At 42.5% G+C, this 14,277-nt stretch overlaps 4 protein-coding genes across 7 annotated transcripts; 1 reads left to right on the top strand and 3 right to left on the bottom strand.

Annotated features, from left to right (window-relative positions):
- Positions 1-2,596: 2,596 nt before the first annotated feature.
- Positions 2,597-5,143, top strand: mlst8 (MTOR associated protein, LST8 homolog (S. cerevisiae)). Of its 3 annotated transcripts, none has more exons than XM_028430047.1 (9): positions 2,597-2,675; positions 2,930-3,089; positions 3,185-3,236; positions 3,320-3,482; positions 3,556-3,631; positions 3,730-3,882; positions 3,970-4,094; positions 4,185-4,348; positions 4,573-5,143. In XM_028430047.1, the coding sequence occupies exons 2-9, from the start codon at positions 2,961-2,963 to the stop codon at positions 4,689-4,691; spliced, it is 981 nt and encodes a 326-aa protein (XP_028285848.1). In that variant the 5' UTR covers positions 2,597-2,675; positions 2,930-2,960; the 3' UTR covers positions 4,692-5,143. The 3 variants fall into 3 exon arrangements, with proteins under 3 accessions (XP_028285848.1, XP_028285850.1, XP_028285849.1); XM_028430049.1 differs by having other exon boundaries at positions 2,620-2,675; positions 2,960-3,089; XM_028430048.1 differs by having other exon boundaries at positions 2,620-2,675; positions 2,942-3,089.
- Positions 5,144-5,603: 460 nt separating this feature from the next.
- Positions 5,604-8,856, bottom strand: bricd5 (BRICHOS domain containing 5). Its single transcript, XM_028430064.1, has 6 exons — positions 8,803-8,856; positions 8,544-8,681; positions 8,312-8,461; positions 8,125-8,232; positions 6,806-6,956; positions 5,604-5,698 (listed from the first exon to the last, which is right to left on the bottom strand). Exons 1-6 carry the CDS (start codon positions 8,854-8,856, stop codon positions 5,604-5,606), a joined length of 696 nt encoding a protein of 231 aa, XP_028285865.1.
- Positions 8,857-9,763: 907 nt separating this feature from the next.
- Positions 9,764-11,322, bottom strand: pgp (phosphoglycolate phosphatase). The gene is made up of 2 exons (XM_028430051.1): positions 10,475-11,322; positions 9,764-10,288 (listed from the first exon to the last, which is right to left on the bottom strand). The coding sequence occupies exons 1-2, from the start codon at positions 11,067-11,069 to the stop codon at positions 9,963-9,965; spliced, it is 921 nt and encodes a 306-aa protein (XP_028285852.1). The 5' UTR covers positions 11,070-11,322; the 3' UTR covers positions 9,764-9,962.
- A 189-nt stretch (positions 11,323-11,511) lies between these two features.
- Positions 11,512-13,780, bottom strand: zdhhc4 (zDHHC palmitoyltransferase 4). Of its 2 annotated transcripts, none has more exons than XM_028430043.1 (7): positions 13,660-13,780; positions 13,222-13,351; positions 13,040-13,113; positions 12,769-12,947; positions 12,452-12,577; positions 12,083-12,327; positions 11,512-11,997 (listed from the first exon to the last, which is right to left on the bottom strand). In XM_028430043.1, exons 2-7 carry the CDS (start codon positions 13,342-13,344, stop codon positions 11,698-11,700), a joined length of 1,047 nt encoding a protein of 348 aa, XP_028285844.1. In that variant the 5' UTR covers positions 13,345-13,351; positions 13,660-13,780; the 3' UTR covers positions 11,512-11,697. The 2 variants fall into 2 exon arrangements, with proteins under 2 accessions (XP_028285844.1, XP_028285843.1); XM_028430042.1 differs by having other exon boundaries at positions 13,637-13,774.
- Positions 13,781-14,277: the final 497 nt, after the last annotated feature.

The raw sequence follows: 14,277 nt of genomic DNA, 5'->3' as shown, positions 1-14,277 counted from the left end.
GTACATGTGCATGTTACTAAATAGACACCATAGATAGATAACTTGATAACATAATAAATAATCATTGACTAACCAAATCTAATCTACAGTTTAGTCCCCTACTAAAATTAGTATTAAAAGTAGTTTAGTAAAGTAAAGTAAAGTAAATTTGTTGCAGCCCTAAAAGTAAGTGCCGGGCCCTTTGATGCTGAGAGGTTCAGACTAAACAAAACAAAAACACTAGTGGACTTGCATGCATCCTCCTGGTCATTTAATGGTGACAAGAGCAGCAAGCAGCATGAAGAGAGGATTCACCTGTGCATGAGTGAAGGATTCACTTGTGAACGAATGAAGGATTCGCTTGTGAACAAGTGACGGATCTACTTGTGCAGCCTTCACAGCTTCACAGCCTGGCCCTTCATAGAGCCAGGCTGCACAATCATTTCCAGAGATTGTGCACAAGTGAATCCTCTCTTCATGTTGCTTTCTGCTCTTCTCACCATCAAATGACCACAAGGTCACATGTAAGACCACTTGCCTTTTTGTTTTGTTTAGTCTGCACCTGTAGACATCAAAGGGCCACACGTGCATAGCAACACTTTCTTTGTTTTTGTTTACTATGAAGACTCTGTGGTTGTGTGTACTCACAGACAACAAGATCAGTGTGCAAATGGCTCTCTTCCTCTCTAACATACACACACAGTGTGTAGACACACAATTATGTGCTAAAATACTCCCTATAACTCCATATACAAGCCAGAAACTACACTACATGAGCACAGGCCTGCAGGTAAAGGGTTAATATGGTAATTAAGTTGTTAACTGTAAAAATCACAAATTTTACCTCCTACCAACAGGGTAAACCACCAACAATCAAGAATGCATGATTATGTAGTGCCATGGCTGTGCAGTCAAAAAAGTGTGTTTATAATGTAAGTCTATGGGACAAAATGGGAGAAAAAAAGAAAATCCAGTGCTGTGCAAAAACTAATAATGCAATAAAGTCAATTTTTTTACTGATGTTTGACATGACCAAGACTGTAATAAAGGTTCAAAAGAATCCAGTCCACATTCACCTTTTCTATTAAAAATGAGCCATTTTGTGTGTTTTTTTTTCAATCTTCAGCACCACCCCTTATAAAATTGGTGATTAAAGGGTTAAAATCCTGGGGGAAAATGATTTTTTCACTACTGTTGATTAGAACTGAAGTTAATGAAAAGGTCTATGCAAAAAAAATTCAAAAATATATTTATCTAATATATTTTTAAAACCGTTAAAGTTAGGGGACGTTTTTGTCCCCGAACAACACATTAGGGAGAAAAAAAGAAAATCCAGTGCTGTGCAAAAACTAATAATGCAATCAAGTCAATTTTTTTACTGATGTTTGACATGACCAAGACTGTAATAAAGGTTCAAAAGAATCCAGTCCACATTCACCTTTTCTATTAAAAATGAGCCATTTTGTGTTTTTTTTTTTCAATTTTCAGCACCACCCCTCATAAAATTGGTGATTAAAGGGTTAAAATCCTGGGGGAAAATGATTTTTTCACTACTGTTGATTAGAACTGAAGTTAATTAAAAGGTCTATGCAAAAAAATTTCAAAAAAATATTTATCTAATATATTTTTAAAACCGTTAAAGTTAGGGGACGTTTTTGTCCCCGAACAACACATTAGGGTAGTGTTTGCGAACAATGCATGAGGGTTAAAACAAAAGCATACAGAAAATAGCACACCTGCCACAACAGTTAATCACATTTAATATGCTTTAATTGCTAGCATGTTGGTGTGTGCACCTTGTCGTGATATAGCACAGCACCATACACAGGTGTTTCCGCTGTTTGCCTGATTACACCTCTTCAAGGACAAAGACTCATCTCATTGCCATCACAAGGTGATGTCATTGCTGGGTGTAGTACAGCAGGGTACAGCGTTGACCACCTCCAACCAATTTATTTATCAGATTGTTTGAGTGATACATGTTGATAGTGGGCTGATCATCTGAGGCTACAACAGTACCAAGACACCAAAACGTATTTGGTGATCTCTCCTGAGGCAGCGTGTGTTAAAGATGGTTTGCAGGGAGGAGGTGACAGCCCCAGTCTTTACAAGTCATCCTTTGAAGCTGCATCTATGGATTTTCTCCACTAGGTGGCATAAAAACCCCAAATAAGCTTATTTGGGGTTTTTATGCCTGACCTTTAAAAAAAGAACTAGAAAATATTTCCTGAAGAAAATGCATGTTTGATTGCTGCAGCTGAACGCTGACGTGAAGGATTGCTCTGAATTGCTGGAGAATCTGCAATCTGAATCTAATTGCTGAAACACGGTTAAGAATTTGATGAAGCTCTTATTTTGAAAATTAGAAAATTTAGCCACAGAAGTGGCTCATAGGTATAGTTGGTACAGCTATCAATGAGACATTTTTTTTGTTTTTAACCTGCATGTCTTAGATAATGTTCATTTTTTTGGTTCCTTTCCATTTGTCAAAGCGCTCCAGCAGCTGTTGCCGGTTCCGCTGTTGACTGACGTCTGTTTCCACCCAAAGCCTGTCATTCTGTAGATGTTTACACAGGCCTGTAGATGGCGGTAGTTCACTACTTTATCAAAGTGGAACGTTTGACTGTCGTGCGTTGCGAAGGGACACATTACAAAGACGTACGGGTTTGATGTAAACACCAACAACATACAATAGGGTAAGCTCACCACATATCACCTGTTTGTCTTTATTCTTCCAAAGTACTGCAGTTCCATTGTAGTTACGACGCATGTGATTTTAAACGTAAAACCACTTTAAAGTCTGAACTCTACATTGAGTTAGCGTGTTAGGCTAACATTAGCCTGTTGGGTTTCTCTTTCCGTGTTGTCATAAAACTACAGTCCTTTCTGACGTTGACGTTAAACGGTAGCAAAATTGCAGCATATGCCAATATTCTGTTTATCCATGCAGTATTTATCTTAGTGATTGCCGGCTGTCCAGCATGAATGTGAACCAGGGGACGGTGGGCAGTGACCCGGTCATTCTGGCTACGGCTGGATACGACCACACAGTCCGCTTCTGGCAGGCCCACAGCGGGATATGCACCAGGACAGTCCAGCACCAGGACTCTGTATCCTTACTCCGGCAGACATGTGGACACAGATCTTATGATATTTTATTTTACAGTAACAACAACAAATCAACTTTCTTAACATTTACTCCCAGCAAGTAAATTCACTTGAGGTCACGCCTGACAGAAGTATGATTGCAGCTGCAGGTTGGTGTCAGATTTCACACTTCTTCTTCTTGTCCAATAACAGCTTGTGTATTTTATAGTAAGTTTTACACACTGCTCTCAAGGTTATCAACACATCCGTATGTATGACCTGAACTCCAACAACCCAAACCCGGTTATCAACTATGATGGGGTCAGCAAAAACATCACATCTGTGGGCTTTCATGAAGATGGACGCTGGATGTACACAGGAGGAGAGGACTGCATGGCTCGCATATGGGATCTGAGGTACTGTTAGACACGCATACTGTCCTGTAACATCTACTTTGTGACTAATCTCTTGTCTCTGCATCTCTTATAGGTCAAGAAATCTGCAGTGTCAGAGGATCTTCCAAGTAAATGCTCCAATCAACTGCGTGTGTCTGCATCCAAACCAGGTAAGACATATGGCAAATATTAATCCATAAAATGACATAATGGTATGTGTGCTCCATGTAAACAATGTCAGCATGATTACAATTTGGTGTTAATTCAGGCAGAGCTGATTGTTGGAGACCAGAGTGGAGTAATTCATATCTGGGACCTGAAGACTGACCACAATGAACAGCTGATTCCTGAACCAGAGATCTCAATCAACTCCGTTCACATTGACCCGGATGCCAGTTACATGGCAGCAGTCAACAGCTCGGTCAGTAAACAAACAATTTAAAAACTGCTTAGAAAGCATGTATCCTATCACACTGCTGTGTTAAAACTTTTCATAATGCTTTTACAGGGAAATTGTTATGTGTGGAACCTTGCTGGAGGCATTGGAGATGAAGTGACTCAGCTCATCCCCAAGACTAAGATACCTGCGCACAAACGCTACTCCCTTCGCTGCAAGTTCAGCCCAGATTCCACGTGAGTGCCCTTTCCCCCTCCACAGTAAGATGTCTTTTATTTACTGTATTGGCGTGAAAGTATGATATTTGCTTTTGTTGTCATCTCCAGACTGCTGGCCACCTGCTCAGCAGACCAGACCTGTAAGATCTGGAGGACGTCCAATTTTTCACTGATGACAGAGCTGAGCATCAAGAGCAATAACCCTGGAGAGACGTCAAGAGGCTGGATGTGGGACTGTGCTTTCTCTGGAGACTCTCAGTATATTGTAACAGGTCTGTAAATAGGTTATCATTGTCACTAACTTTTTATAATCGGAAAACAAGTTACATTTTTCTATACCGATATAATGTCATCAAACACGAGAAGTTCAGAAACAGTAGCTTTATTTAGTTTTTCTTTCTCTTTTAAACACTGTCGTGTATTAAGTAGTCACGGTTTAGTAAAAAGTAAACAAAACTTCTAAAAGATTAAAGATAAATGTTTTTCTTGTTAACAGCGTCCTCAGACAACCTGGCTCGTCTGTGGTGCGTGGAGACCGGCGAGATCAAGAGGGAATACAGCGGCCACCAGAAGGCTGTGGTGTGTTTAGCCTTCAATGACAGCGTGCTTGGCTGAGAAGAAGGGAGAAGATGAAGCTACAGGACGTGGCTTAAAGTTGGTGCAGATGTTATAAAGACAGAAAATCAATGGACTCGCTGGAGGGTACGGTGATATAGCTCCCCAAAAAGGTGTGTGGAATTATGTAAAGAGTTCCGTGTGATTGTTTTAAGAAAGCAAAAGGTATTACAGTGGATCTCTCTGCCTTGTGCCTGAAAGCATTCAGCAGAACACCATGACCAATATATTAATTCAGTTAGTAAAAATCCACCTTCTCATACAGAAAGAATATCTTTCTGTAGCAAGGCAGACTTGGATTCATGTCTCTATATTTATTACATCAGAAGGACCACCTTATTCATGTAAATTTGTGTTTTTGCTTGGTTGTGCTGTAAACTCACTAATTAAGCTCTTGTATTTTGTATACTTCATGCTACACATGTGGATTTGAATAAATTGTATACTGGAAATTCTAAGGACAAAACAGTGCTAACTAATGAAGATAAATTGGCCAGAAATACCTACTGTACGTGTCTTTTATTGGACAGATCAAAACATCGTAACAGGACTGGTTACCACATAATTCACTGCAGCTGTAGGGAAATACAATTAGAGTCATGTACAAAAAAATGGGGCTCTTTCTTCTGTAGTCTCTGAAGTGTGCCACCAGAGAGGGTATTATACATGAAGAGAGTGACGAAGGGAATTTGGCGATAACCATGACAGCCTGTCTCCATCTCTTCTCTCTCGGAAGGAATGGAAACGGTCTTGAAGGGTTGGCTGCTTTGCTGGTTTACTGGCGACTGCATGGCACAAAGGAAACAGTCAAAGCTGGCTTTTGTTCTGCTTTTTTTCATGCAGAGGGAGCAAAAAAAAAAAGGCAACTTTGATTCCCCGATCTTTTGCCGGGAGGATACAAAGAACACTGAGTCACTCTGGCAGGTAGTAGAAACACACGGACACACAGATGTTGCTGGGAAAGCAGATGTCAATGCAGAAGTAGACCAGTCGCTGTTTGCCAGGGCCTGAGACAAAGAGAGTGACTCATAAGAAACATGACAAAGCTGCTGGTGAGTGTTATAAAAAGTCTTACTAGCTACTTTGATTGTGTAATCATAACAAATTACCCATATTCCACTCTGTTAAATAAAACTTAGTTGTCACAGTGTTCTGGTTTTAAAACAACCTTCAGTATTCAGTTAAGCACATGATGGTTTTTCAGTCTGTCATTTACTGCAGCGAAAGGTCAGAGTACGTCGTAGATTAGAGTTGGGTTTCACCCTGACACAGTGCTCGGGTACGGAGCTGCCACAGGGCTAATTTAAAGACCTTTTTATACTGGCTGTAGTACAACACTCTAACAGACCTTTGTAATAAACATGACCAAGACTTTACTAAGCGTCACAATTGTTGCCACTGGTGGCTAAAATGCCAGAGTACAGCTGTTATAAAAACTTATATCATCACCATAATATTCAACAGCATTGAAAATACTGTTTAGTCTCGCTTGGCAAAAACAAGCAGAAGATTCAGTGATTAGCTGACAAGGACAGGAATCTGTTTTAATTAAGCAAATAATCTGTACTTTTAAAAAAAAGCTTTAGGATGTGAAGTTGAGCTCTGAAAAATATTGAAATAAATAAAAATGTTTTACTATTTTCTAGAATTTTACATTGAAACTGATAAAATAAATCAAACTAAATCAATTTTCATGAAAATTTTTGGTTGCAGATTGACTGGTTTGGATTTTTTTTGGTTTCACCAGTGCTGCATTTAATGGAAACCAGAAACTCTTTTTAATAAAAACATTAAACATCTTGTTTTTTTTCACATTTTTAAAGCTAGAACTATATCTGCTGACATGTTTGTAATGACTAAAACGTACTGTACTGGTCAAAAATGATGTAATTCATCATCAATCATGTATTGAATGCAGTATGAAGGCAGTATAAATGCTGCATCTAATCCACATTTTGTGCTCATTTGAAAATTTCTGTCAGCAGGATTAATGACATTGACTCAAAATAAATTACAGTGCCACCCAGAGAAGGACATTATCTCATTGATGTGACATATCTTATTCTAACACAGGTGAATGACTCTCCTTTGCATAATATTTGGTGTCCTCTCACCCTCTGCCCTCCTGGTCCAGTGGAAGGACCTGTCTTGACACAGAGCCTGCAGAGGTTCCTCCAGCAAGGATGCGTTGACCTGACTGGCTGCCAGCACTCCCAGGAACTCCGTCTGCCTCTGGGTCTCATTCCCAGAAAGCTGGAACTGGCTCTGCTCAGAACAAAATCACAGAATCCACAAGAGTTTTATCTGCTGCAAAAAAAAGAGAGTGTCGTTTAATAATTGTGTGAAACATAATTATTTCATAGAAAGAGCTATGAAGGAGAAACCAGCTTCAAACTGAAATTGCTTTTAGCCTGATATCTTCACTGATGAGGTCAGCATCGTCTTCCATTCTCACTCATTCGTCACAAAGGCTGGATGTAATTGCACCACTTACACCTTTGATTGGCTCTGATACTGAACCACTTAAAGTGTTGTCATGCATGGGTCACGTAACAACCAGTCATCCTCTCCAAGGAGACTATTATGCCCGAGCACAGAGACAAACCACACATCTACTGTCCCACCTATCATAGATTAAATGACCGCAACAGCAGCTGGGCTCCAATTCTGAGGACCTCTATGAGACATGTGACACCACAAAACCGCGGGATCACAAAAACTGCAGCTATTGGTGTGTGAAAATGGGGTATTGTGCAAAAAGATGATAAGAGAGACAAACAACATGTTCTCAGTTCCCACATCTTGGCATTTTAACACTGCCAAGCATGATTAAGAATCACCACTGGAATCATATCTGAGGTTCAGGTCAGTGTATTTAAGCCTGGACGTCAATATGATGCACGTATTTGGCAACAAGCACAAACACACACACGGCCCTTTTAACGCATCCACCTGCATTTTAATCCAATACAGGCATCTTAAAAGCTAAAAGGCCCTCACACAGAGTGGCCATTGTGCCCAGTCCTGGGCTCAGACTTGCTGCCGTAGCCTCCTGTAAAAAGATCCTGGGCACGCTGAGGGGGCTGAAGAGATCAGATGTGCTGAGGAATTCAGTCGTGGAGCCCAGAGTGAGAGGGAGACTATACGGCTCTTCAAAGCCCTGTATGCTTAACCCCTCTCTTTGTATAGCACTGCCCGGGAAGTCATGCAAAACCTATGAAACCCAGCAGGTCCTGGCTCACTGGTGCAAGTACTTCAGGGTTAAGTCAGAAATGCCAGTTCACACATTAGTGAGGCTTTGACATTAGAAATACTTGGCAAAGCCTAAAGGGCAACTTTCTTTTTACTTAATACGCCCCTTTTTTTGTTTCACATACAATCAACAAGGGAAACTTAAAACACGGTTGTTCAGCTCTCACTTGCTGCAGTTTACCTTGTGCGTTGGCTCACGGAGGAGGGAGTTCACGTTGTCATAGTCAGACTGCTCCATCTGCTGCAGGAGGCAGCTCTCCTGGTCCACAGGCTTGTAACATATCAACCCCTGCAACACATCACAACCTTGTAGAGACGGTTTTCTTCACAGTGTGTGTCCTAAAACCTCATAAAAATCATCTACATACATGTTTTACATCGAAGAGCACAGTGGACGTCTGATTTGCCGGTGAGGTCACAACTAAGGTCACCAGGTCTTTCTGCTGGTCCACAATGGCCGACTGGTTAATCAGAACACCGGTCTGCTCTGGAACCGTGATTCTCACAATCTGCATAGACTGAAACACGATTTTGATTCATAGGGTCAAAATATCCACCAGAGGGTTACAATAGTAGATGTGAAGTAGGTGTGTGTCCTACCTCAGAGTGGGGCTGAGGCAGCCCAAGGTGCCCCGTCAAACCCAGAGCAACGATGACCAGGATAAGAGAGGCTGAGAGACTGACCCAGAATGCCTTGTGTGGGAAGTGGGATCTTGAGGATGCATCAGGACCCCCATCCTGAAAAGATGTTTCCACACACAACAAGCTACCAATTTCAGATCTGGCTTCTAAGATTCAAAGCAATATCTTAAAGACACATCTAGCCATCTTTATCTCAAGTCCGCCCTCCGTCGCTTACCGTGCACTGTGCCTCCTCCAAACAGTTTTCTGAACGCTTCCAACACCTCACCATTCTGTGTCCCTTGACGACGGCTCCTCACTCAAGTCTGCTCCCTTCTCGTAGCTATCGGCATGGAGCTGTGGTCATGACAAGCGCTGACTGACACTCAATACACCTGGCCAGCTTCTCTTTGTCCCCACAGACCCCCACCTGTCCCCTCCTTCCTCCTCTCATTTTCCTCCCCAACCCCCAAAAAACACACACTTCTTACAAAACTCTGAAATCTTGCCAAAATGAAATTTCATGTGTTGTCTCCCTGCAATTCCCCCCCCCCCCTTTTTATGTCTTCCTAGCCTAATAACGCGTAATTTGCCTCTTTAACATGATCCATCTTTCCACCCCTTCCCAAAATGACTCACTCCAACATGCGCTTACACGAGAGAAACTGGCTGCAGTCCCCAGGTCCAAACAATAGACAAAGAGGTGAGGCAGGCACAGCTCAGAGAGCCCCTCTCATCAGGTGAGAGGTGATACGCACTTCTGCATCCAGTCGACGATGACAGCTCAAGGTGACTTTAAAGCAGCAGTAAGTTCACTTACAGCCACATAGAGTTGAGGCAGAGTTAGTGAAAATAGTTGGTTTTATTGTAGAGTTTGAGCTTTTGTCGACTGAGGGAGTCACAAATAACAAGTTCACTGAGTTTCAACATTAATCCTACGACAGACCTTGATGTCATTGCACCAATTCCTCTTAGGTATCAAACATCTGACCCTTTTTCTGCCTGTTAACAGACAGAAGTAAACCTGGACACACATTACCACACTGTTGACACTTCTTTGTTTGTGTGCTCATTTCCTCTCTTGGGTTTGACTTGTAGTTGCTTAAGAGAAGATTGCATCACAGGGAGGACAAAGGCCTCTTAAGTACACTCAAAAAATCCTTTTGTTAACACTTAAAGATTACTAAAAACCATTGTTCTTATATTAAAATCATTTATATCATGTTAGAATTAGCAGATTTGATGTATATATATATATATATATATATATATACACACACACACACACACAGGTGCAATCACAGCAGCTAGAGATGATTTTAAGCATTTATCTTATATATATAAAATATTCCCTTTTAAAATACTGTGGACCCTGGTATGTTGTAACATTTCTCAGCCTCATCCCTGCAAGGCTGGAAGGAGGTCAGCGATGCTCTCCACGTAGTAATCTGGCACCATTCCCTGCCTTTCTGGACAGCCACTTTTCTGGTGGGCTTCAGCATCCGCCACCGTGCTGACCCCCGTAAGGGTGAGGAGGGTCTTCAAGCCGCAGTTGGAGCCTAGCAGGATGTCCGTGTCCAGGCGGTCCCCGACCATCAGGCAGCGGTCACGCTCCACGCCGTACTGGGAGGCCACGCAGTCATACATGAAGTGGTTAGGTTTGCCTACAGTCTGGGCCTGATGCTGGGCTGCAGTTTCTACTGCCTGCAGCAAGCAGCCAGTACCTAGGGAAGCAAGAGGAGAGACTTAAAAACACAAAATATCAGAGACAGACTCAAAGTTACCACAAGACAGGGGTGGTATTAATTTTCACCACTGAATAATATCCCTGTATGACATTGACAACAGCTTTACAGGAAGCAGAAATATAGAATAATGGATTTGAATGTGCATGTCTGTGACATCTTTACCTGGGACAGCCTTGCCTCCCTCCAGAGGCAGCCTGGTGTCCCTGTTGGTTCCCACAAACAGACAGCCCTGCTGGGTCAGGTACTGCAGGGCTCGGTTCAGCTTCATGTAACTAAAATGTTCATCGAAGCCGACCACCACCGCCTTCACCTCGGGGTCTAGAGACACGTTAGCCCAGTCGGCCTGGCTCCCGGAGATGTGGTCAGGTCCCACCCCGGTCTGCTGGATGCCCACCGCCTCCAGCTCCTGCCTCATGGCGTTACCTCCTATGAGGTAAACCTTGCCCTGCAGTTTGCAGACGGTCCTCAGGTACATGGCCAAGCAGTACGCCGTCCCGAACACCTCTTCCTCATTCACGTTGAACCCCAGTTTTGACATCTTATCGGCGTACATCTTCCTCGTCTTGCTGCTGTTGTTTGTGACGAAGAAAACCTTTTTGCCGTGCTCCTTCAGCAGGTTGATGACCTGGGGAGCGCCGGGGACGGCCTGGTCCCCCCGCCAGATCACCCCGTCACAGTCAAACAGGACGCTGTCCACTGAGTCCAGCAGCTCTTTCACCAGCGCTCCGCTCAGCCGTGTGCATTTTGACACAGACATCAGGGAAGACGGAGAGTTACGAGCCGTAGGAAGACGGATCTCTACTCTAAGCGACGTACCGTAACTGCACGCTGCTGTCCCTACAGAGCGGGGTCGCGACGTGGTGAAGTCGGGTAGCGATTGGCTACCGGTTTGGTTTATTTAGTGCAGCGTTTAAATTCACCGGAGAATGACTCTGACCTTCCGCCGAGTTACGTCATTTATCCATTTACTTCCGCACCGGCTTAAAGAGGCTGGTACCACACGCTAAGGCGTCCGGTTCCACTTCCGGTTATGTTTCTGTCGCTGAACGTCAGCTTTATATCAATCACTACAGTTTTGATTTTTAAAGTTAATTTGCAGTCAATGTTCAGAAACTGACTTTTTGTCAGACTGCATATAACTCTTAATAATAATAATTATAATAATGATAATAATAAGAAGAAATAAAAATGACAATATGTTCAGAAAAGAGCAATGCTATATTTAAATATAAAAAAACATGAAAAACACGGGTGCTTAAACAATGAATGAATGTAAGTTGACAGTTCCATTGCTCTAAGAAATAACAAAAAACTGTATTTTCCATGGTTAGTTTGAGTCCTTAGTGTGAACAGTGGACAGCACAGAAGTCAGTATCCTTTTCTTTTTAGTTGTCTTTTTTCTGAACAGGCTTCGGGGGGGAGAAAATCTCTCCTAGGTTTCGAAGTATTCCTTGGTTGTAGTAGTATCTTTTAGAGTGCTCTGGGGCTGGGCTACATAGGTTGTCAGCTGTTGCAGTTGGGCGGCAGTGCTGACAAACATAACCGCGACTTTTGTACCACTCATTGGAGGTCTGGTTGACAATAGCCAGGTAGGAATGGAAGAGAGCATAACCCGCCAGGAGGAAGAAGACAAAGATCAAGAAGCCCAGCATGAAGACGATTCGGGGGAAAGTCAGAAACAGATGCTGGAGAGACAAAGGCAAAAGAAATCAGTTTGACAAGTAATAAATAAATATAGCTGCATGAGAAAATACAGCATGTCAGCAGTACCTGTACAACAAACAGAGGTCCTGCTTGCTGCTGCTGTCCATATTCATCTAGATAACTGGCTCTCAGCAGCCCTGACCGCAGTACAGCATGTAGCAGCATGTCACCCGTTAGCAGGGCGATGTCACCTGCCATGGCACATACGCTGAACAGGTAAAGCAGGAAGTAACGTGTGTTCTGAGCACCGATGCAGTTATTCACCCAAACACAGTGGTGGTCAAAACGTTGTACACACCTGTTGCAGAGCCCTAAAATACAGACAATGTTTACAGTTAGGTCTAAGAAAGATTTGTGACTAATTGTGACTATGAACTTTAACACGCAGGATCTTACAGTAGCTGCAGCAGCAGAACAAAAATACACAGTACTCACTGCAGTGTTTGGAGCGGGCTGGTTTGACAAGCTGGCATGTCGGACAGGAGACTCCAGGGTGAAACAGTCTCCTGTCATAGGGATAGATGTGCAGCTGGCCAGCGACTTTCTTCTTGGTCACTGTGCCTGGCAGTGTGAGAGGAGAAAGGTGAGAAAACATACTGTTACTGCATACTAAGGAAGCTTCTCCAGGTAATTTTTTTCCACAGAAAATGAAAAATAAAAAAATATTAAAAATGTTACATACATTTGCTAACACTACAGCTTCTAACATAGAATTTAGATATTTAAAAATGCTGCATAAAAATAAAATGAACCTGGATCTCTCTGGATGCAGAGGTAGAAGAAAATGGTCTTGATGGCAAGCAAGACGTAAGGCACTGACAGACTGGTCAGAGTGGTGTCCATCTCCCTGCAGAAGCCAAACACCTCACAGGTGAACTCTGCATATACGGCACCTTCCAGCAGAATGTGCATATAAATGAACATGTTGTTCCTGCAATTAGAGACAAATAAGTGACACAGTGAAGGCTTAATATGTACAAATGTATTGTCAAATGGAGAGACAGTGGGCTTTAAACTGCAAACCTTTGATGGAACAATCGGTGTAGGGCCCTTTGTGAAAACGTTTGGAGCCATTGTGGTGTAAACGGCGCAACAACCTGTGCGAGAGAGACCCTTTAATTCGCTCGCACGGTGATTAGTTGGCTTAACAGCGCCACACAGTGATGGTTTGTGGAATTACAACGTGTTCACTGTCTTTCTCTTACCTTTAGTGCAGAGTTGAAGAGAGTATTAAACGGAGAATGTTGCTGGCCTGAATATTTACAGACTAAAACTATACATGTGAGCACCACCACGACGTAGATGGCAAACAGAGTGAGGAAATCCATGTCTTACCTGGCAGCAACACAGAGAGACGAACAACAGGTGTTTATGCAGCAAACTCGCAATAAGTCGGCGGCAAATGAAGAAGCGACAGCTTTCTCGGTGTTAGGTTTGTGTAGCTAGTTTGTTTAAAAATACCAAAGACATATTAAATAAAAAAAAACTATAGGGAAAGGCTTCTCAAACAAATCAAGTTAGCATGCTAGGCTAAAACAGTCTCCACTGTTAGCAAAATTGCGATGCGCTCTTATTTCTAACACTTCTTAAAGCTATTTTGCATTTAATGTTCCCACTTACCCTCTAGTCGAAGTCACACATACCTGCCTTTCGAGTTAGTTAAATCACGATAACATAGTTAAGTTGGTTTGCGCTATGGCTACTAGCATTAGTTTTGGTCCATGCTCCGACTGCTAAAAACAATGCTACTTCCGTAGCATCGTCGGCTAAAGGGGCTGTGCTTGTGCTTAGCTGCTGAAATAAAGGGAAACAGTTTGTTTATCAAATATAAATATCATAAAAGAAATGTTTTCACCGGGTCCATCTCCAATGTATTAAATATTTTAAAAATGGCCCTATTGTTAATTATCAATATTACTACAGATTCCCATCGTGTCTTCTAAGTTCATCAAATGTCTCCTAGTTCAAGTAACTAAGTACTGATTTGTGTCCTTCACTGCCACGCAGAGCTCCACACAGTGCAAAGAGGCATCACAGGACACCTGCTGGATCTGGTTGCGGACATGGCCCAGCGCTCATATTACAGCTCACAGTGCAGTGAAAAAGGGGAGCATTACTCAGGAGCTGTGCGCCATTGGATGCTGTTTAAAACGGTATGTGTATATGTGTTCCAGTTTTGCTTGTTAAATGCATTTTAGTTTGCTTCTTTAAAGTAGTGTTTGATCACAGTGAGTCTATTTGCAGTTACAGTTTGAGGGTTG

Source organism: Parambassis ranga, chromosome 19 (genome assembly GCF_900634625.1).
Source record: "Parambassis ranga chromosome 19, fParRan2.1, whole genome shotgun sequence".
Classification (NCBI taxonomy): domain Eukaryota; kingdom Metazoa; phylum Chordata; class Actinopteri; family Ambassidae; genus Parambassis; species Parambassis ranga.
This window is presented reverse-complemented; position numbering and strand designations above follow the sequence as displayed.